General features: G+C 34.4%; 1 protein-coding gene across 4 annotated transcripts in view; it reads right to left on the reverse strand.

Moving 5' to 3' along the window:
* sona (sol narae) overlaps nt 1-22851 on the reverse strand; it is a 214974-nt gene that overhangs the window by 94644 nt on the left and 97479 nt on the right. For all 4 annotated transcript variants that reach the window (XM_074180559.1, XM_074180558.1, XM_074180561.1 and 1 more), the window contains one exon: nt 3073-3362. In XM_074180559.1, coding sequence (XP_074036660.1) covers nt 3073-3362 — 290 coding nt within the window. The remainder of the gene's footprint in view (nt 1-3072; nt 3363-22851) is intronic.

Below are 22851 nucleotides of genomic sequence, written 5' to 3' on the forward strand. Positions count from 1 at the left end.
TTCGTCAGTGGTTTACCATGAACTCTTTCAACATTTACAGAAATTCAGAGAGTTTCATAGAATGAGCGCAAATAGTTACCAGGTTTTATTCAGATTGGTGTCGAAGGGACTGGAGAAGCACGGGTTCTGCTCCACCAATTTCACGAAGGAAATAAAGGATTGCACGTCTTCTTGCTGACCCGACATGAACGTATCGAACGATGTCGCACCTTCCTTTCGCTTAAGCAACTCGGCAGCTGTGTCCTCCTCACTGACGCGACTCCGATAATTATCGGTGTAGTATCACGATCGCTCCAGTGTGCACTAGATGAGTTGCTTCCATTATGTATGCACGATTATGAGTGATCGTTATCAAATCAGGATCGGGTTTTTTATCGAATCAACTGTTGCATCGCTTATCGTATCACTCCAGTGGGAACCGCGCCTAACAGCAGCCGTCAAGTTTGATTGAAATGTTGAGAGGAGTTTATAAGGATTTAGTTTACATTGTTTTTCTTCCTCATCAGAAAAATCCCTCATTGTGACATTCAAACAGAATAGAGAAAAGCGTTTTTTCATATAATTCAGTGTTTATATACAAGTATTTTTCTTCCATGTTATTCAATGTTTATATGAAAGTAGCTGTTTTGAGAGGGCTTTCTTCTTTTCTTTGGAAGATTCCTATATTTTCTGTATGAAGATGGAGAAGTAGAAAGCCAAAACTTTTCTTTTCAAAAAATCAATCTCCCCTAAAAATATATCCATTTTAATTTATCTAAGAATAATTTTGTTTATTAATAGCATTGCTCAGACGTTAGGATGTCGAAAGTAGAACTCCCGGCATCTGTAAAAGGGTCCTGTTCTCCTATTGATAAATATGCATAAAAACTTGAATATATCACTCTGTTTATTGTTAAAATATAAGGTTTGCTAAATACATAGGTCCTGCGGCTTTGAAATCTTGAGCTATAATCAATCGATTGAGATTACAAGGTTTGCGGGTTTGCAACATTTGTGATATACAACCTCATACATAGCAAAAACTGGTTTAGAAGTGTGCAATTTCGCGAAATTGGTTAGTTCATTTTTAGCAATATATAAATAACTTGATAATTTACAAGTGATTGAGTGATATCCATACTATCACATCGAAGAGAACTATTTGGGCACTCCTACTCATGCAGAGTGGATATGGAGAAAACAATAACATTTATCGTAGAATGATCTGTTAAATGTCTAAAACATATTTCTTTTTTGAAGAAACACATTTTGGTAATCCTCAAACCAAATTACCTTACACCTCAATCAGGGTAGTCATCCTCTTGAAATAACAACCCTTCTGAAACTCGAGATAGAAAAATGATTGAACAATAAGCATTTCAAATAATATTCGCTACATCAATATCTCCATACATAGCAGTTTGTTTTTCATTTGTACTTATTTAAAACCATTTCGATTCAATAAAGAAAAATTCTTCAAAATCTGATCGACTAGTTGATTCAAAATGCAGACGACTTAATATTTTAATTCCAAAATTAGTATTTGTTACAATGACTTCCTGTAACGTCATACTTTTCTTTGAAGCGAAATAAACCAAAATGACATACTGAATGGATAATTAAATATTTCGCTTCTAAACTAAATGCCATCTGCTTTGCCACGTTCTGTTTTAGACACAAATAAGCGCATACATTCCTCCAGTCTGTCTGTTTAAAATCTGTTTTTCCGTTAATCAGCTGTCGCCCCCATACGAATGACAACTCTCAGAAGTTGAGAAAGTGCGAGCTAAGGACTAACGAGGTCTTACCTTTTGACGTGTGATTCCTAACACTACCACTCTACCACTACTTGCGAAAACTATTGGACAGGCAACTTTACATAGTTTTGTTCTCAAAAATGAGCAGTATTTTGATACAAGTCTTACTTTTTAACAGAAATCTGCCTCAAAATGCCTCTTTAGATATATCTCTACCCTGGTAGTGGCAGACTCAAATCTCCAAATAATTCATATTTAAATGACAATGAATTAAAATTTTCAACATACACCTCCAAATGACTGAAACATTGTCTACACAAAATGCCATTACAAGTATCTAATAGCGGCTAAATTTTTTATACAATCTGGCAACAATGTAATAAACTATAATGCATCTTTCATTATTCTGAAGAAGCCTGAATGAACTTCTCCAAACAAATTGTAATAATATGATTTTTCAAGAGTGTTTTTCATGGAAAATTATTTTATGAACATATTCAACTGTTAATTTATGAAAAAATATTTTTTACAAAACCGATAAAACAGTTGGAGGCTATTCCGCGGTTCCACTTCAATTAAATGCACTAGACCTATTCAAGCGATTACAATGAACTTGAATCGGTGCTTATATTTATCGATCCATATTCTCGTTTTACTTTTCAGGAAATCATCTCAATATATATACATTTAGCTCAATTGGACAAAAAACGTGCAATTAGACACAAACTGCAGGAAAAATCCCTGCTGAAACAACTACTTCCATATGAAAATTCGATTAAACGAAAATAATTTTTCCTATTCAGTTTGTATTCCAAACATTCATTATGGAATTGAATTAGATACCTCATAGGAACACTACAGAATACAATATATGAAAGAGGTTCGACATGAAATTTCACTTATATGGAACATTATCATTTTCAATGGCGGACCTCGGAGTTTCGGAATGTCTTATTACCTCATCAGCAGGTATCTGGATAATATAACGAGATACGACTTTATGAAACGGACGAGAAAAAATCTACTCATGTAAAATTTTATATCGTAACTCTTTCATGTATCATATTGTGTAGCCTTGATTGATTCCTTCCTTACTTTGGAAATTACCCACAATTTTTTTTTATGAAGATGGAGAAGTGAAAGCCAGAAAATGTTCTTTCCACGGTTTCATCATGCTGTTCGCTCTCATGGTATTGCTAAATAACGAAGTTTTGTTAAAAAATTTATCGATAAAATTTTAAGTTCTTGTGGTTATATTTTTGATAAAACTTTCAATCTTGTTTGGTTCATTTTATTTATACAACTTAATGTGTCTAAGCTGATATTTCTCACTCACCTCAGGTAATTCGATATATTCCACGCCATGTTGCGCTGTTGCATTCGGTTCAATAGTCCATATTTTCAACTTTCCTTTTTTGAAGAGCCCCTCTGTAGGTATCAGGGTTAAATTGAAAGGCTTCCCGAATGCTCGTAATTTTATGTTGGTTGCAGGATCTAGTTTTCTATTGTCATACGCTTTTTTGGCTTTTGGATCTGGATCGTCGTCTTCTATCACGTTTTCTAATTCTTCGGCAGTCAAACTTCTTTTTCTCACATGTTGAATAGGTACCAATTCGTATTCGGGAACTGAAAACAAAACAATACGTTTTTAAAATTCAAAATTTTGGAAATATTCAGGAAAGTAAACTCGAACGATTCAGTTTTTCACATCAATATTTTTGCTATTTGGTTTTTTAGTACGATTTTTTTCAGTGCTAAAAAAATATTCGTAACATATTGCGATGCCTAAAATACTGAGTAAGGTTTGCTATTTCACCATGAAGAGACTAATAAAAGAATAACGCTCTAATGGTTATCATAATATCGACCTCACGAACAGGATATTCAAGCTGTTGTGACCAAATTTTGCACCAGTTTCACCGTTGCACCGTTGTCAATAATTGGCATTGTGTTATTCGATCACCTGAAGATTTTACGTAAGGACCTCGGTATGAAACCATACAAAATACAGCTGGTGCATGAACTGATGCCAGATGACGTACCACAACGTCGTTTGTGAGCCTTATTAGGAAAGTTGGATGAAGATCGATATTTCTGTCAAAAAAATTCCTTCAGCGACGAAGTTCATTTTTGGCACAACAAGTACGTCAACAAACAGAATTACCAAATTTGTTGTGAAGCCAGAGGCAGATCAAAAGCTGCCAATTCATTCTAAAAGATGCACTGTTTGGTGCGGTTTGTGGCCCGGCGGCATCATTGGACGGTACTTCTTCGAAAACGATGAAAATCGCAACGTTAGTTAATGAAGCAAGGTACCGTGCCATGATGACCAACTTTTTTTCTCAAAATGAAAAAACTGGAATTGGTTGACATGAGGTTTCAACAGGACGGTGCCACATGCCACACGGCACGCCATACCTTGAATCTATTGAGAGGCGAGTTTTGTGATCAATTGATTTCACATTTTAGAGTAGTCCATTGTCCGCCAAGATCTTGAGATTTGACCCTACTAGACTATTTTTTGTAGGGATACAGCCTTGGATGACAACATTACACCTACTATTGGTGAGATATCGGCAGAAATGCTGGAAAAAGTATATCAAAATTCGAGTTCACGGATGGACCACCTACGGCGTAGCCGCGGGCAACATTCACATTAAATAATCTTCAAAATGTATGTAGCAGGCATTCATTTATCTTCCCAAATAAATATTTCATTCACTTTTGCAAATTTTCTGTGTTTTTCCACTTTTCAAAACCCAAACAGGTAAACAATCCATTGTGACACCTCCAGTGCTCTTACGAAATTAATTTTCACGTTCAGAGCTCTACGTTCTCCATTGCTGATTTTAGATGTTGGAACTGGTTCTCGATCCAGTTGCTCTCTGATTTTCCATCTGAATTCTTTTGCCTCGGTCTGGTCAATGAGGGAACTGGTGGATTTCACTGCAGTAACTATCTCCAAAGTGGGCACAGATGTTGGCGCAATGGCGAAATTTAGACCTTTCCTCAACAAGGATTCCTCTATTCCCGTGAGCGGGCGGGAATTCATGTTGATGACGTTGGCGGCTTCATAGTTGTGGTGTTTTCGGTTTGTATTTGGGCATTGTTTCCTCACTAACTTCCCCCACTTTCTGTTGTGGGTATTCTCCATGTCTTGGCGGATCTTCAAGCACGTGCTTTCAAGATGAGGGACTGCCAATGGGATCGCCACTCTCACCAATCATAGCCAACATATATATGGAGTGGTTTGAAATTCTGGCCTTTGAAGAAGCCCAAAAGAAACCTCGAGTCTGGTTGAGATATGTTGACGACAACTTCATAATTTGGAACCATGGGAATACTGAACTGGACGCCTTCCTGAAACACATCAACAGCATGAGACCTTCCATCACTTCCACAATGGAGAAGGAAATCCACAACGAATTGCCATTCTTAGAAGTTTTGGTGAAGAGGACCGACACCAAGTGGAAAACATCGTTATACCGAAAACCCACTCACACGGGACAGTATCTGAACCACAGATCCAACCACCATCAATCGACCAAAAGAGGAATCATCAAGACTCTATTAAACCGTGCTTTCGGGCTATGTAATACGAAGGAAGGTTTCGAGAAGGAACCAGACATCATCATAAATGATCTTCAACGGAATGGGTGCTCCAAAGCGATGGTAGAGAAGACTTTGGCTGAAAGACAGCAGGAGCCTCGCAAGGAAGAGAAGCCGTCACAACCAGTGCTTGCACTTCCCTACATCAGAGGATTATCGGAGAGGATAAGAAGAATTTGTTCCCAATACAACATCAGAACCTCCTTCAGATCCGGTAACACTATCTGTAGCAGCCTTACAAAAATCAGGCCACCAAACGCGGACTGCGATTCCAAGAATTGCATTTACCAAATACCCTGTGAGTGCGGAAAATCCTATATTGGTGAAACTAAGAGGCCATTGAATGTTCGCATTGCACAAGAAACACACAGAGCGAGGGGAAACCAGCAAATCAGGAATAGCAGACCATGTTTGGACCCATCAACACAACATCGAGTGGTCTCAAGCTGAAATCATACACACAGAGGAACATTGATTTAGGAGAAAATTCAAGGAAGCCGCATACATGTTGTCTAACAACGTATTCAGCCAAGCTAGTGTAGAGATACGCAACATATGAACCAATGAAGCGGAAAAAATGGGAAGCGGGGATAAGTGAAAGTACTCGAACGACCCATAAATAGTCATCTTTCGAAGGAATCAGTCCAGTCATCACCCGAAGACGATTGTAGATACTAACAATCGAAACGTCGTGAACGAACGGAGTTTGGAATCTCTCAACTTGTTATTTTTATTTTTATTTCTTGATATTTTTATTTTTATTATATTTTTTATAATGAAAATAAAAATAATATAATTGTTATTTTCAGCTATTCATTTTTAATTCTTCTTTTTTAGTTGTTTCAGGGATTTCAAATCATTTTATATATTAGACAATGGAAGTCCGAACTAGTGAAATTAAACAATACTAGTATTATTGTGAAAAAAGCGTGGGCGCTAGATATATAAAAAATATGGCACAAAGCGCCCACGCTTTTTTCACAATAATACTAGTATTTTTCGGTCGTTATTGTTTTGAACTTTGAAAAATTTTTAACTTTCTAGTTCAATGTTCTTTAAAAGCGTGTTTTTTAGTTTTATAAACTATATTTATTTTCAACATTTTAGTTCGATGTTTTTTAAGAGCGTGTTTTTTTAGTTTCTTTTTCAAACTTTATTTATTTATTTTGCAGTATATACAGGTTTGCTTGGGTATCGGGTTTGATTTTTTCACATTTGCTGACATATATATGCACCCTACAACACATAATTCTTCAAACATCTACAGGGTGAATGAGTATAAAACCAAAACAAAACCGCAAAATTGTATGCATGAAAGAGTAATTATATAAGCAGTTCCAACTCCTATACTCAGCAATCTAAGAATAGTATTTTAGAAGAATGAAAAAGTTCGGACAGGGATAGGGGGTAATGAAAAAAATGTTGTTTTTAACTTTCACCAAAAGCATCAGTATGGCAGAGATTGACCCACAAGGTGCATAGTATAATCCTTCAAAGGGAATTATGAACACTCCTCTTTTGAGGAAAATTGATAAATCATTCAATTATAGTTACGATTTCTCAATATATCATACAACTTAACAACTGCTTTGATAGCAAACATATTCGAAAAATTCGAATATTTGGAGGAATATGTTACCTACCAGAGAGCTGGAAAAGCAGAATGTGACATGTACTTTCATACGAAGGGCACCGTTTAAATACATTGTCGTATCGAAAAATTTATTTCCAAGTCATTCTTAATTTTGAGACATTGAAAAAGATTGTATGTAGCCTTTGTGTCCCATTGACTCCATAAACGTCCTTAAGAGAACGCAATTTATAGGAGTATAATGATAATGTTCGGATTTATTCAAACCGGTTTGTAAATAGTAGAAAAATTGCAATAATCAGTAAGCAGTTAGTATAATCTGCATAATATGAAATATTATTCGAAAACCAAATTATTCAGGAAATGAATAAAGAATTTCAAAACTTTATCACGCTTTGTGGTGAATGATGGAACGCATTAACTTTTACGATAATTCCATCATCGTCTTTTAATTGTTCGTGATATTAAAATGAAATGGATTTCGTAACGGGCTGTTACATAAGATCTTCATCTCTTATCAGAGAAGAGTTGGTCAAACTCGGAATAAATGGTCAATAAAGGTAATAGAGTCTTTATGTAAATGTCAATGTCAAGGCACGGGTACGGCTGCAAGATTTCAATGGCGGAAGCTTTCTAATTATGAGGAGTATATAAGCAATGTGTCTGTCTGTGCGTGTGTGAATTATTTGGTTGAGAAACAAACACAATTTACAAAACATTTACTTTTAAAATGTATGTCTGTTAGTATGTGCCTCCTATAAGATCACTCTTCAGTTGATTTGGCTGATGAAACTGTGCTGAAATATGTATACAGGGTGTAACATAAGTAAGATAAAATATTCAACTGACGTATTTCTGAGACGATTAAAAAAAAGAGTCTATAAAACCTTGTATCCGGAAATGCTTCGTTTCGGAGATACAGGGTGTTGAAGTAGAATTTTTTTGTTGGTTTTATAAAAATAACTTTTGCAAAAACTGAGTTATTTGCACGAAATTTGGAACCCGGGGTTTTTTACCGTGGGAAATCATAATTTCGTATTAGTTTTTATGTAACATCTAGAGGGCGCTGCGTACGCTGTAATTATTTATTTTAAATTGCCCTGACTTTTTTTACAGTAAATTTTTGGTACTTTTCATGAAAAAAACGTATTCTCACACCTTTTCCAAGTGAAATAAGTAACCTTTCTCAACAACGCTGGAGGTGATATCATTTTCGAGATATTTACAATTTTTATATCGATACATATTACTTAACTCCCAGGGCGCTAAGTGAAGCTGCTGAGAACATTACAAAAAAAAAAAAATGTGGTGAATCTCGTTAAAATTAACAACTTTTTCTTATAAAATTTTTATCGAAAAATCATTCGTTTTCTAACGTATCTCCGAAACAAAGCATTCACGGAGACAAGTTTATATAGACTTTTTTTCTTAAAATTGTTTCTGGAATACGTCACATGAATATTTTAACGTACTTGTTACACCCTGCATAGTTTCCCGAACGATTTTCTCGTAAATCAAAAATTGGTGAATCCATGAGAAATTTTTGCTGTTAGAAAATCTGGAAAAACTGACAATTGGCGGCCAAAAAGTCACAGTCAAAACTGATAATATATAGTTTCGAAACAATTTTTTATATGTACTTACGGTTCCACGGGCATCGGATTAATTATAATAAACGGTCGGAAATTGGTATTGTGTTTAGTTTATTCGCTGTTGTTATTATTGCTTTCATTTTTTGTAGTTGGTTTTAACTAACTTACCACAAAATCTTCAATAAGTTTTTATATGAGAGCACGCCTATGGTAAAAGAACGAAATTGGCTCCGCACTTCGTTTCGAGGTCACCGATAACTTTGTGAATTTATGAATGAAAGTAGGAGTAGACTTACTGGTCGATTTTACTATGATCGAAGTTTCTGTTAAAACGAATATGATGCGTTGAAAAGAGGAGAAAATATCCAATTTGCAATTGAAAAATGATTGGTGTCCCTCTGACAAACTTCCCTTTTCTAGATTTTTACAAGTTCATTCCCTGACAGTTATGCCTTGTGCTTCTTTTTCAATTTCCCACCCTGTAGATACATTACCTGAATGATCAAAATGAGCTACACAAGACTGATCTAAATTGACTTACATTTCCAAACTTCTCAACAACCCATGCATGAATATCATTACAGAGAAGTGAACATTTAGTTTATAAGTAAATGGTAAAAACCTGTTGGCTAGTAGACTATAACTATGGAAAGTGTCGGTATAACAAGTAGCTTGTAAATACAGACGAGTAATAAACTGATCATGCACGCTTGTTATTAAGTGTTTGCATACACACACCGTTATAAAATCATTTTAATTGTCGTTCTAGATAATTCATAATTACACATTCAGGGTGTATGAGATTACATAATAATAACAAGCAAATCTTTCCTAATAGTCCTAGTTGTTCAATAAATTATAACCATTAGTAGCCATTGTTTTTATCCATAATTACTAGAAGTATATGTGTTTTTTTTAAAGGTTAGATGAGAATAATGATAGTGGATGACCTCATGTGTGTTATGGAAATGAATGAATGTCATCATTATCCAATCCAAGAATTTATTATATTATGGTTTATGCAGTAAATACTCAGCGGCTAATGAATTTTATAGTTGTGATTCAATATAATTGAATACTGTTCAACCAAACAAAAAAAGAAATGAAAATTATACGTTTAGTTTAGAAATTGTTAAACTAAATCACTAGCAAAATAGGTTGACATATCAAAACGACATAAAGTAGAGGACCAACAAGTGAAAAAGTTGGAAAGCTCCAATAAAGAATCAAGTCACATCAAGATGACACTCCGGTAGCATGATTACTCCACTAGTCAATAAACTGCATAGGACCGACATTGAGGTACAGCAGTCACAAACAGTAGAAGGATTATTGGAGAGGATCAGAAGAATCAGATCCGAATTCAACAACAAAAGCTGCCTGAGACCATATTTCGCAGTAGCGGAATTACGACTTCATTAAAAAAACCAAACAAACCAATAACAACGAGCGAATTTGAAAATTGCGTCATATATTTCGTAATTTGGGCGAATCTTACATCAGTGAAACTAGGAGGCCACTTACCGGAACTGCAAGCATAAGAATAACATTTAATGTCAAGATACCAATACAAATTTGGCGAATCCAACATGGGCTGAAAAATTCTGGCCCAAGGAAGAAAAGGCGATTTTTTTGTTAAAACTTGGCTTTAGTCACCAACGTAATCTTCATCAAGAACCACACAATCATTCGGGCGCCGCTCTAATATTTCAATACCACTTTTGTAGAACGATTCATGGTTTGCCTCAACACAGGCCTCAGTTTCAGCTATAACTTCTCCATTCGAGCGGAATTTTTTACCGGTGAGTATTTTTCTGAGGTCTGCGAACAGCTAGTAGTCGCTGGGAACCAAATCTGGGGAATATGGTGGATGTGGGACCAATTCGAAGTTCTATCCATGTAGTTTTGCCATTGTTTTGATTGACGTGTGACATGGTGCATTGTTTTGATGAAACAAAAATGTTTTCTTTGCCATATCATTTCTTTCGTTTCTTTGCAATTTCAGCCATCAAATGATCCAATAACGCTATATAATATTCACTGTTGATGGTATTTCCTTTCTCAAGATAGTTGATGGATATTACACCATGCTTATCCCAAAATACCGAAGCCATAACCTTAGCAGCCGATTGTTGTGCTTTGTACAAGGTTCACCAGTTGCTTTCTATTCAGATGACGATGTTTTCGATTCCAGAGTGAAGTGATGGATCCATTGTCACATATCGACGCGAAAATTCCGGTCTGTTATGTTTAAACAAGGCCAAACACTGCTCATAATGATCAAGAAGTTCTTGTTCTGCATCATCGGTGTCTCTACGACCACGTTTCAAGTTAGCAAACCAACGTTCAATTATTGTTTCTGATAGAGCGGAGTCTTTATAACACTTTTCAAGCCATTACTTCGCTTGAACGGTATTTTTTCCCATCAAGAAGCAATGTAAAATTAAAACACGAAATTGTTTTTGATCCATTGTTTTGGAAATAACAATAGTAGTGTTACTATTAGCACAACAACTCACAAACTTATGAGTAGAAATCATGAAATTACAACAGCTTTCTTTTGAAGATGAGTACGAACTGAAACAGTGGTGAATGCGCCATCTGTGTGCTAGATCCAAGACTTTTCAGCCCATGGAGTACATCAGTGAAACTAAGAGGCCACTTACCGAACCCGCAAGCATAAGAAGAATGTTTTGAATGGAAACCATAGAAGAATCTGAACAACAATACAGTCAATCAACTAAGAAACTATAAACGTGGGCTGACCTTGTAAAAATCTACTGAAATTATCACAAAGGTTAGCTGAGTGACATCCGAGTATGGAAATTCATATAAATATGAAGATTATTTTAGTAGAGACGTGCGGCTGATGGCTGTTGGTTCACCCAATAAACCGATGAGGGTCAACTAGTCTGATCGTCTTGAGATTAAAACTTAATAGGACGTCAAAATTCCAGTAATATGAAAAAAACTAAAAAAAAAAGGATACTAACAAGTAAACTGAATACAGTTCTTGAATATTAATACGTATATAAAATAATTCAAATCCTGACAATAAAGATGTTGATGGTGTCAAATTTTCAACAAATTAGACGTTGATAATGTCATGTCCAAAATTAAATGCAAATAGTGACATTGGAAGCATAAAATATCATTATAAATTCATCTTAAGGATTATTTAAACAGTATTTCACTTACAGTGTATAACTTACTTGCATATCAACGTCTCCAAAAGGTAACTCAAATTTTCAATATCTGTTTTTTGTTTATATTATTCGGGATTTTAGGTTTCTCATTTTTTCAATCATATTAACAGAAAATCTTCGAGGCATATTTTTTCTGAATGTGATTCTTTTGCTTCATTAAATTTAATCTTGTGTCCTGTTCCAACAGAATGTTCGTAAGTGCACAAAAATTTTGTAAGTTGTACCAATATAATTCAAATGACAGCGAAAACGAGATATCTGAGTGGATGTTCCTTTAAGCGTTTTGATATGTTATCATTGACCTGTTAATTATTCGATTAAAATTCATGAATGGTATACAATAGAGGAACTGCAGCAGATTTGGAATACTGCAGGTAAGTTGGAATACCTTGAATACCTAATAATTATAAGTGCCATCTGTGTTTTCTTCTTGTAAACTTATCGTAATACGCCATACGGAGCTAATGAGCTCTAAAAACCGGCCGCCATCTTGACATTCCGGCTGCCAGCCTCGTAGAAGCGAAACGTCAAATTTCAAACTTTTTTCGGTAAAAAAGAAATCATTGATAATCATTTACTATGATACATAAAATCTTTGTTGTTATTATTTAAACTAATAAGCGACCTTTTTAGTTAATGGTTTTACTTTTATTTTGTTGATATCTCTGAAATTAAAAATGTGATATGAAATTTTAGGTTGGGATGTCATGTTGTTAATTTGGAATACCGAAAGTGAATATAATTTGGGATACTCCATATGTTATTATTGTGACTGATTATTACTCAATAATTATTTTAGTGTAAGCTATTTTGTTATAAAAATTATTACCAAGAGAACTGAAAACTATAAAACTGTTACAAAAATAAGAAATTTATTAGATAGAAAGGAAAAGTGTAAGCAAAGTCAAAGATTAAAAGGTGATCATAATTTGGAATAATACATTCCAAATTATCTGCACCATAAGTCAAATGAAGCTTTTGGAGTTTTTTAGGTTGATTAAAATTTTGATGATGTTCCTAATTTTCTTTTTTGTTTTATTCTTTCTATTATTGAAGTTTAATAATTTTCTAACCTTTTGATGTATTTTTCATTGGGCTACGCCATTTTCTTCTCTACTTATTCCCACAAAACAATCCAGTATTCCAAATTTGCTGCAGTTCCTTTACACTATTAGGGCTATATTCTGACATAATAAATTCTTTTTCGGGAAAGAAGGGTTTTGACTTACTACTTCTCTATCTTAATACAAAGAAAATTGGGAATCTTCCTGAAGAGCTGATAAGGCAAGTGTTTTACGGCGAAACATCGGATGTCTACCAGTGAGGATGACAGTGTTCCGTGTAAGTCAAATTTCACTTCTTTCATTTACGGATATTTGATAGTTACAAATATATTGAAGATAAAAGTAATACAAAATTATGAAACAACAAAAATTAATTAGCGCTCCGGGGCGACTTCACTGATTCCAATGGCGTATTTGCTTTTTCAGCTGCAGGATACCCCGGAAAAACCTGCAGCACCACAACATCTGAAGATCTTGATCTGCCAATGTCCTCTCTTTCATAAAACAAAATGTAGGGTGTTTTTAGAGGCTCCAACGAATTCGAAACATCCTCAGAACACTTAGTGACACGACTATCGTCAAACTTAAACCAGTCCATTTCGTCTTTGGCCAAGGCGTAACAATGACCAGATTCAACGCCAGAACTACAGTGAACAATGACTGCCTGAAAATTATAACAGTGGTCTGCTAGATTGAAGTGTTCATCAATTTCGAACCTTTGTAAGAGTTTGGTGCTTCTATTAGAGGTTGAGCAATGTTTGAAGATCATCAGTGTTATTATTAGATTGACTGGTGCCTCAGATGTACTTGTTGCCTTTTAATAGTCAATTTGGCGCATGTTTGGCAATATAGTTGATTATCACCCGTTGAAAGTTCCATTTTCAGATGATTTAACAACAAGCTTTGCATGGACTGGTTATCAGTCATATTAGGAAACGCTAGTTGAAGTTTCAGAAAATCACATACGTTTCTGCTACGTCTTGAACATTTACTACAAAGTAAATGAATGAGGATTTTTCCAGCAAAAGATTTACAAACACAAGACGATACTGTACGGAATCATTCAATCCAGAGCAGTCAGGAGTATTGATTCTCGAAAAGGCTTGAATTTATTTTTCTTCGAAATTTTCCGTACAGACGTAATGGATATAATAATAATAATAATAATAATAATGTTTATCTCACAAGATTGAATACATTTACATATAAACAAAAAAAATGCAGAAATAAACATGGCAAGCTACTGAAGCTCATAGAGCTTGTGTATGACAAAAAAATGAAGAAATTAAAATGAAACAATAAATTAAGTTGACACGTTTTGTGTGTGATGTCAATTGAAAGGGAAAATAAATAAAAATATCATGAACATGAATCAGTGAACAAACATTACAAACTAAACTATCGGTCATAACATTCATCATTCATACACCATATACGTATAGCAAATGAAAGTCATATATCTTGTATTTCATTCACTGTTCTGTTCTTAATATGGTCCTTGTTCACTGCACTTCTGTAGAGTCGCTGTCTATTCTATAAGGTAAGTCCTTGTTCAGAAAGATTGCGACAGTACAGAATATGGTGAACAATAATGACAGATGTGGATTAGAACATATGAATAAAAGATCAAATATAAGTATGAAGCTGTTGCATATCATGACTTGTGAAATTATTTCCATTTATACTTTAAATATTTACATTATTTTTTGTGAGAACATGTGATTTTTATTTCTGTATCACTACTTCATTTTTTTTCGTTCCAATATTTCATTTATCTTACCTATTGTTATATTCGTTAGCCATAATTTCAGTTCTTTTTTAAATCTGTTATCACTTGTAATAGACTTAATTTCGAATGGAACTTCTGCATAGGCAATAGGGCACAAGTATGTGAGGAATCTTTGACTTCAAGATGTACTCACTTTAGGAATTCTTGAGGTTTTGTGCTTGAATCTGGTATCGTGCAACTGATCCACAGACAATAATTTTGTTTCATATTTCCTATGATACATAGCGAGACTTTGAAAATATAGATGTCTACATGTAAAAAATTTAGATTCTGCGAAAAGTATTTCAGACGGATAGGTATAATCTCTATTGAAAATAATTTTAATGAGAAATTTTTGAGTGACATTTATAACCCTGAGATGATTATCAGTAATACCTCCCCACACAATTATTCCATAGTTGATATGGGACTGTCCTAGAATGAAATATAATGTTCGTAGCTGTGCTATGTCAAAAATCTTTTTGAAAAACTTACATTTTTATTTATTATTATGCCAAGATATTTTATATGTTCTTTCATATTTATAGTCATTGTGTCATTGTCATTATCGATTTCCAACGAGGTATAATTTGGCAAGTTGTTGTTGAAATAAGAGAAAGGTACAAAGTGAGTTTTTTTTGTGTTAATTGTCAGCAACCTGCTCTTAAACCAACTGACAATTTTTATAAAATCTCCCTCAACCTTGTCCTTCAATTCATTCCAAGTTTCAGCGCGATATAGTACGGCTGTGTCATCAGCGAAACTAATAATGGTACCTTCTGAATTGACCCTAAACAAATCATTCAAGTAGATATTAAATAGGAGAGGCCCCAATACCGTTCCTTGGGGGACTCCATATTCTATGGCACGGTAAGAACTATGTGTTTCATTTATTTTGACGCACTGTTTCCTATCAGAGAGATAGCTTTCAAATAATTTCAGCGATGTCCCTCTGAAACCGATGTTTTCCATTACCTTTATTAATTTCTTATGTGAAACCGTATCAAAAGCTTTGGCCAGATCGACAAAAACACAAAGACATGGTTTACCATTATCCATCGAATCGTAAATTTATCTCATTAGGTGAATCATTGCATCTTGTGTTGAACTGGCCTCTCGGAATCCGTATTGATTCTCAGAGAGTATTTTATATTTCTTCAAATATTTATCTATTCTTACTTTCGATATTTTCTCAAATATTTTAGCTATATGACTGCTTAATGATATGGGACGAAACTTAAATACCTCATTTTTATTACCGGATTTAAATATTGGTTTGATTATCGAAGTTTTAAAGGTTTCTGGAAAACTACCGGTGTTCATGGCTCTATTTATAATATGGGTAATTGATTTAGCTAGGTAATCGACGAATTCTATAAGAGTTTCAGACCTGATGTTATCAAGACCTGGTGATTTACCTTTATTCAGATTATTAATTACATTTTTAACTTCATGTTCATTGGTGTCTTCTAAGAAGAATGAGTTGGATATTATTTTCTCTACAATTTTGGTTTCTTGCTGACTGATGGATCCGACCAACTTTGCTCCAATGCTTGAGTAGTGTGATAAAAAATATTCAGCAATTTCCTTATCATTGGTTAGATGTATTCCATCATTAGTTTTGATATTTTTTATTTTATTTAGGTTTGTTGGTTTATCTATCATTTTTACAACTTGCCAAAGTTTGGTTGAGTTATTCTTTAGTTTGTTGATTTTATTTATGTAAAATTTTTCTTTGGTTTTTCTTATCACCTCATTGAGTTTATTGCGGTATCGTTTATATTGATTTCTCAAACCGTCGTTGTATGGGTCAATGCGCGATTGTTCATATAACTTGTTTTTTGTATTTATAGAATTTATTAGACCATTAGTTATCCATTCTTTCCGTTTAATTTGACTTCGTTTGATTCGCATTTTTTCTGTGCTCATTTCGATCATTGTTTTCAGTTTAGTAATAAATTGGGTTGCGAGGTCTTCTACATCTTCCTTTTTATATATGTCTTCCCATGTTTCAGCCCAGACTAGGTTATGAAATTCATTCTTATGCAAATAATATTTAATACTCTGCTTTATTTTTGTTCACGAAGAGTATTCAACAAGAACCCCAAGAATTCGGAACAATCCACTTATCCTAACGAGTATTTAGTGGACTTCAAAGACTCCAGGAAATCGGTTGGGAGGAAAGATGATACATTCTAACGCAACTGCAACTGCATGAACATTGTCTGAGTTTGGTGAATAAGTAGGAAACATTCTCGTTTCCATTCATCAATAAGACCTCGTTCTTGAAGTTCTTTGTTATGAACAATACTTGTAAAATGCTATTCATGAAGCAAACGTTTCCTAAATTATCTAATCTAATATTTTTCTCAATATTTTCAGGAAAACTGATTAGTAAGGAAAAACATGATTCACAGAATCTGTATCAGAACCATTTCTCAAGCTGCAATGGATCCTTGCGAATGATGAAGGGTTTTGTAGAGGGATCGATTCGGCTCTTGCTTCATGGAGGTCTTCCACTGTGTAGCAATCCTGTGATTGATATCTGATTTGATTCCATAACGTATGTTTGGAATATAAACTGAATAGAGAAAAGTTTTTTTATAAAATTCATTTATATAACGTTACGTTTTTGAAATTTTTTCCAAAAATTATTCTCTCCTGAAAATACACCACTTTCAATTTAATGAATTCTTTTAATAACAACTATTGCGAGGTATACTACAGACAACAAGAACGGCATCAACAATTTTGAAAAACGCGAAGATTTGTCGATTTTTATTTGAAAGATGATTTTTCCGGCATTTTTGACTAAATCAGTCACACCACCAAGCAATGCGATAATCACTCCATAGTTTTCAAATGACATGGGGTCATTCGTCGGCATTTGTTTTCAATTATATTTCCAAAATGTCACTATAGATTTTACTTTTCAGGTGTCTTCACCAAAAGAAATAAAACATCGACAAATCTGGTGACCGTGGAGGTCACCTATACAAAAACGAATAGTGAGAATAATAGCTAGAGTTCCTAGTACATATTCCTGTAGGGACCTTTGTAAACATTTTGGAATTGTGACCCTCCGTCTTTATTTTCAAAAATAGACAGAAATTTGTTTTGACGGGAGATTTTCACTTCGTAAATACACGTAAATACCACATTCCATTCACAAAATATAAGGTCTCTGACAATGCACTTACAATTATGGATCTGTCTATTTACAATCATTTACTTTAAAACATAAAAGAAGCCAAATATTAGAAAAAATTCAGTAGCTCCCCCAAACAATTCCTGACTGAAAAATGTTTCTAGTCGTTGGAAGAATATTTTAATAGTTAGTTATATCATATATTTAAATAAGTGTAAGTGTATGTGTCTATATGTATTTTATGTTGACTTTTATATATTTTTATTCTTAAATGACGGTACTCTGTTTTAGTGTTCTTGCATTATATACTGACCATTCCTATACATTTTATGTGTCTTGTGGGAAAATAAATATTATTATTATTATTATTTTTACCGAAGTATGCGCTGGTCAGGCCCTATCCCCCGAAGCCCTGACACATTCGGGAGGGCGCGCCAGAATTATCAACCAATAACCAATCCCCACACCGTGGGGTAAGTGATCATTGGGTCCGATAATCATGTGCCCTGAGCAAGCGCAGTGAGTAAAGAATGACAGCCTTCTGCATCTGTGCGGCTAAGATTTCTGCCTTCGCTTTTCTGACGATATTTGTCTCGCCAGGAGCTGAAAACTCCACGACAAGTATCGTTTTGCTCTGGTGGTCGAGAAGGACTACAGAAGGCTTATTAGCTTGTATGAGTCTGAGGGTAGGGAACGAATAGTTCCAATAAATTCGGCACTTCTCGTTCCCCACAACGGATTCAATATCCCCCGGAGCGTAGGGCAACACCGGTGTCTCGTCAATACCGTGCCGTAGATAGTAATATAGCACTCTTAGGGCCGCGTTATGTCGATGGATATAGGCCGAGACCGCATATGCTGGACATGCTGATAGCAAGTTAGATCTGTTGAAGTTTGTGCTGATACTTGCCGCGGAGAGAGTTTTTCACTGCTGTTACCTCTTGTGAGTGGCGTTGTTCCACCTCGAGGTAAGTATACGTATCTCCGACATTCAGATGGTGTAGGATGCTTCCATCTACGAGCTGCACATCCTCTCCGTAGTCCCCGCATCGTCCTCTTTTGAGATGAACCATTGCACATTTGTGTATCCCAAATTTCATACCGATAGCATGCGTGTACTCTTCCACTACCCTCAAGGACTGATGGAGATCCTTCTCTCCAGAGGCAAAAAGTTTAAGATCATCCATATAAAACAAATGGGTGACCTTGCGCTTCCGGTTTCCGGGAGTGCCACAGTTATACCCTCAAGTATTTCTGAGCGCAACGGATAATGGCAATAGTGAGATGCAGAAGGGAAGGGGACTGAGGGAATCAGCCAGAAATACACCCCTTCTGAAAGTGATCCACCCTGTTTGGACTCTTGCTTGACTAGATGTTATGGTGAAGCGAGTTCACCAAAGTGGTATCAGTTGTTCAATGCATCTCACTATTTTGTCGGGTACCGCAAGGCATCTGAGCAAATGCAAGATGAGCTCATGCGAAATTGTATCAAATGCCTTCTGGTAATTGATCCAGGTAATAGAGAGGTTACGTTTATATTTTATCGAGTGTATTATCATTATCATTATTATTATTACAACAAACATTTTCAAAGAATCAATTCGTTACGACAATTTAACTGTGCTCATTCATAATTTTCGCCGAAATGCATCTCTGAAGTAATCGTATGAAAAAACCATTACCTATCATAATAAACACTATACGTAAATCAAATATGGAACTCGGCAATAACTTGCATAACACATACGATTTTTCTGATTGCTTCCCCGATATTACGTCTTGTTACATCCCTGACACATAATTTTCGTATTGATGGTAATTAATATTTAAACACATCTGACATTTAACACAGACGAATGTTGAGAAAGAATCACAAAAAAAAACTTGATGTTTGAGTAACTTTCAGTACCGTCGCTTCAACAGTATATTAACTATGTCCATAAACAGAAACAGAAAGTTACATTACTAGCAAGTAACATTGGCTGTATTTCCAAAGAATTTGAAGATTCATACGAAATTTACAATTGTACAATTGTAGTCCTGATGTAGAAAATGAATTTCAGTTCTATGTCCTCAGTTGTAGGTGGTGCACACAGAAAATTTTGGAAAAGTGAAAACATTAGCCCAATCGGGACGTAATTTAACAAATGTTCGGCTTTTAAAAATTGAAACATTAATTACAACTGAGATCTTTCCTAATAAAATTTCGTAGAGATAGAAAAATAGACAAAAACAACCAGTTCCCAAATATTATAACCAATTATACTTGTAATGCACTGTTTGGAACCCTTGCTGTAGTAATAAATATAATTGAGTTTTATCCTTACACCAAACCGTTATTTTTAACACCTCGACACGTGTTTCAATCACCAAGTGATCATCTTCAAAAGGAAGATTAAACTCTTGAAGATGACCACTTGCTAAATGAAACACGTGTTGAGATTTTAAAAATAACGGTTTGGTGTTGGGATAAAACTCCAGTAATATTCAATTATTTATACCTCCACTGAATGTGACTACAGCCGATTTTTATAAGAAAAAAAATAATTTTATTATAATTGATCACAAGTTACGTACAGCTTATTTCCAATAGACTAAAATGATTCATACAAGAAATATTCATATGAAATATATAACTTTAAAGAGAGCTTCTTCAAGCGGCTGTAGTCACTGGATGTGTTTACAGCCGCTTTTTATAAGGAAAGGAAAAATAACTTTATTATAATTGATCACAAGTTACGTACAGCTTATTTCCAATAAACTACAATGATTCATGCAAGAAATATTCATATGGAATATATAACTTTAAAGAGAGCTTTTTCAAGCGGCTGTAGTCACTGGATGTGATTACAGCCGCTTTTTATAAGGAAAGGAAAAATAATTTTATTATAATTGATCACAAGTTACGTACAGCTTATTTCCAATAAACTACAATGATTCATACAAGAAATATTCATATGAAATATATAACTTTAAAGAGAGCTTTTTCAAGCGGCTGTAGTCACTGGATGTGTTTACAGCCGCTTTTTATAAGGAAAGGAAAAATAACTTTATTATAATTGATCACAAGTTACGTACAGCTTATTTCCAATAAACTACAATGATTCATGCAAGAAATATTCATATGAAATATATAACTTTAAAGAGAGCTTTTTCAAGCGGCTGTAGTCACTGGATGTGATTACAGCCGCTTTTTATAAGGAAAGGAAAAATAATTTTATTATAATTGATCACAAGTTACGTACAGCTTATTTCCAATAAACTACAATGATTCATACAAGAAATATTCATATGAAATATATAACTTTAAAGAGAGCTTTTTCAAGCGGCTGTAGTCACTGGATGTGATTACAGCCGCTTTTTATAAGGAAAGGAAAAATGATTTTATTATAATTGATCACAAGTTACGTACAGCTTATTTCCAATAAACTACAATGATTCATATGAAATATATAACTTTAAAGAGAGGTTTTTCAAGCGGCTGTAGTCACTAGATGTGATTACAGCCGCTTTTTATAAGGAAAGGAAAAATAATTTTATTATAATTGATCACAAGTTACGTACAGCTTATTTCCAATAGACTAAAATGATTCATACAAGAAATATTCATATGAAATATATAACTTTAAAGAGGGCTTCTTCAAGCGGCTGTAGTCACTGGATGTGTTTACAGCCGCTTTTTATAAGGAAAGGAAAAATAACTTTATTATAATTGATCACAAGTTACGTACAGCTTATTTCCAATAAACTACAATGATTCATGCAAGAAATATTCATATGGAATATATAACTTTAAAGAGAGCTTTTTCAAGCGGCTGTAGTCACTGGATGTGATTACAGCCGCTTTTTATAAGGAAAGGAAAAATAATTTTATTATAATTGATCACAAGTTACGTACAGCTTATTTCCAATAAACTACAATGATTCATACAAGAAATATTCATATGAAATATATAACTTTAAAGAGAGCTTTTTCAAGCGGCTGTAGTCACTGGATGTGATTACAGCCGCTTTTTATAAGGAAAGAAAAAATAATTTTATTATAATTGATCACAAGTTACGTACAGCTTATTTCCAATAAACTACAATGATTCATACAAGAAATATTCATATGAAATATATAACTTTAAAGAGAGGTTTTTCAAGCGGCTGTAGTCACTGGATGTGATTACAGCCGCTTTTAATAAGGAAAGGAAAAATAATTTTATTATAATTGATCACAAGTTACGTACAGCTTATTTCCAATAAACTACAATGATTCATACAAGAAATATTCATATGGAATATATAACTTCAAAGAGAGCTTTTTCAAGCGGCTGTAGTCACTGGATGTGATTACAGCCGCTTTTTATAAGGAAAGGAAAAATAATTTAATTATAATTGACCACAAGTTACGTACAGTTCTTTTCCAATAAACTACAATGATTCATACAAGAAATATTCATATGAAATATATAACTTTATTTACAATGAACAGAAAGGTACACACTCTCAATTAAACGGTTTTATTTAGCTTGCCCTGTCATTCATTATGTCATGTCATAAAAATTTCCGAATTCAAAAAACGATAAGATCATTTATGCTATATTTAACGCCCCATTTACCAATCAATTTGTACGGCATGACAAAATATATGTTAGGAGCAACCGCCCTATATATCGATAGTCCAGTTATGCGTAATGAGGATGATTCATGGAAGCAGCTGTTTATCGGGAGATATTCATTATTGAGTAGACTAGAGTAGAATACGTTTGTTGTGTCGAACATTATTTGGGGAATATATTAGTTGTCAGAGTGAAGTGTTTTAATGTATTAGTGATACCTAACATCAGAAGTGGTTGTATCTCACGTCAGCAACATGGGAAAGCGAAGAAGACATTCTCCTAGCAGTTCTTCGAGTTCATCAAGTTCTTCGAGTTCTACAGATTCATCTAGCTCATCAAACACTGATAAAAGACAACGGAAACGTAAGACAAAAAGAACCAAGCATAATTCTAGCAGAGTAGGGGTGAGTCGTTTTCCAATTCCTTTGTCTAGTGACACAGTTATCAGTGCATCGAATGTTATACCAGAATTTAACCCGTTAATAGACAATGTAAACAGTTGGATTGATATTATTGATCATCATGCGAAGTTA

The sequence above is a fragment of the Leptinotarsa decemlineata genome, unplaced genomic scaffold (assembly GCF_025532065.1).
Source record: "Leptinotarsa decemlineata unplaced genomic scaffold, Ldec_3_MD MMD2_tig00026299_RagTag_RagTag, whole genome shotgun sequence".
NCBI classification, from domain to species: domain Eukaryota; kingdom Metazoa; phylum Arthropoda; class Insecta; order Coleoptera; family Chrysomelidae; genus Leptinotarsa; species Leptinotarsa decemlineata.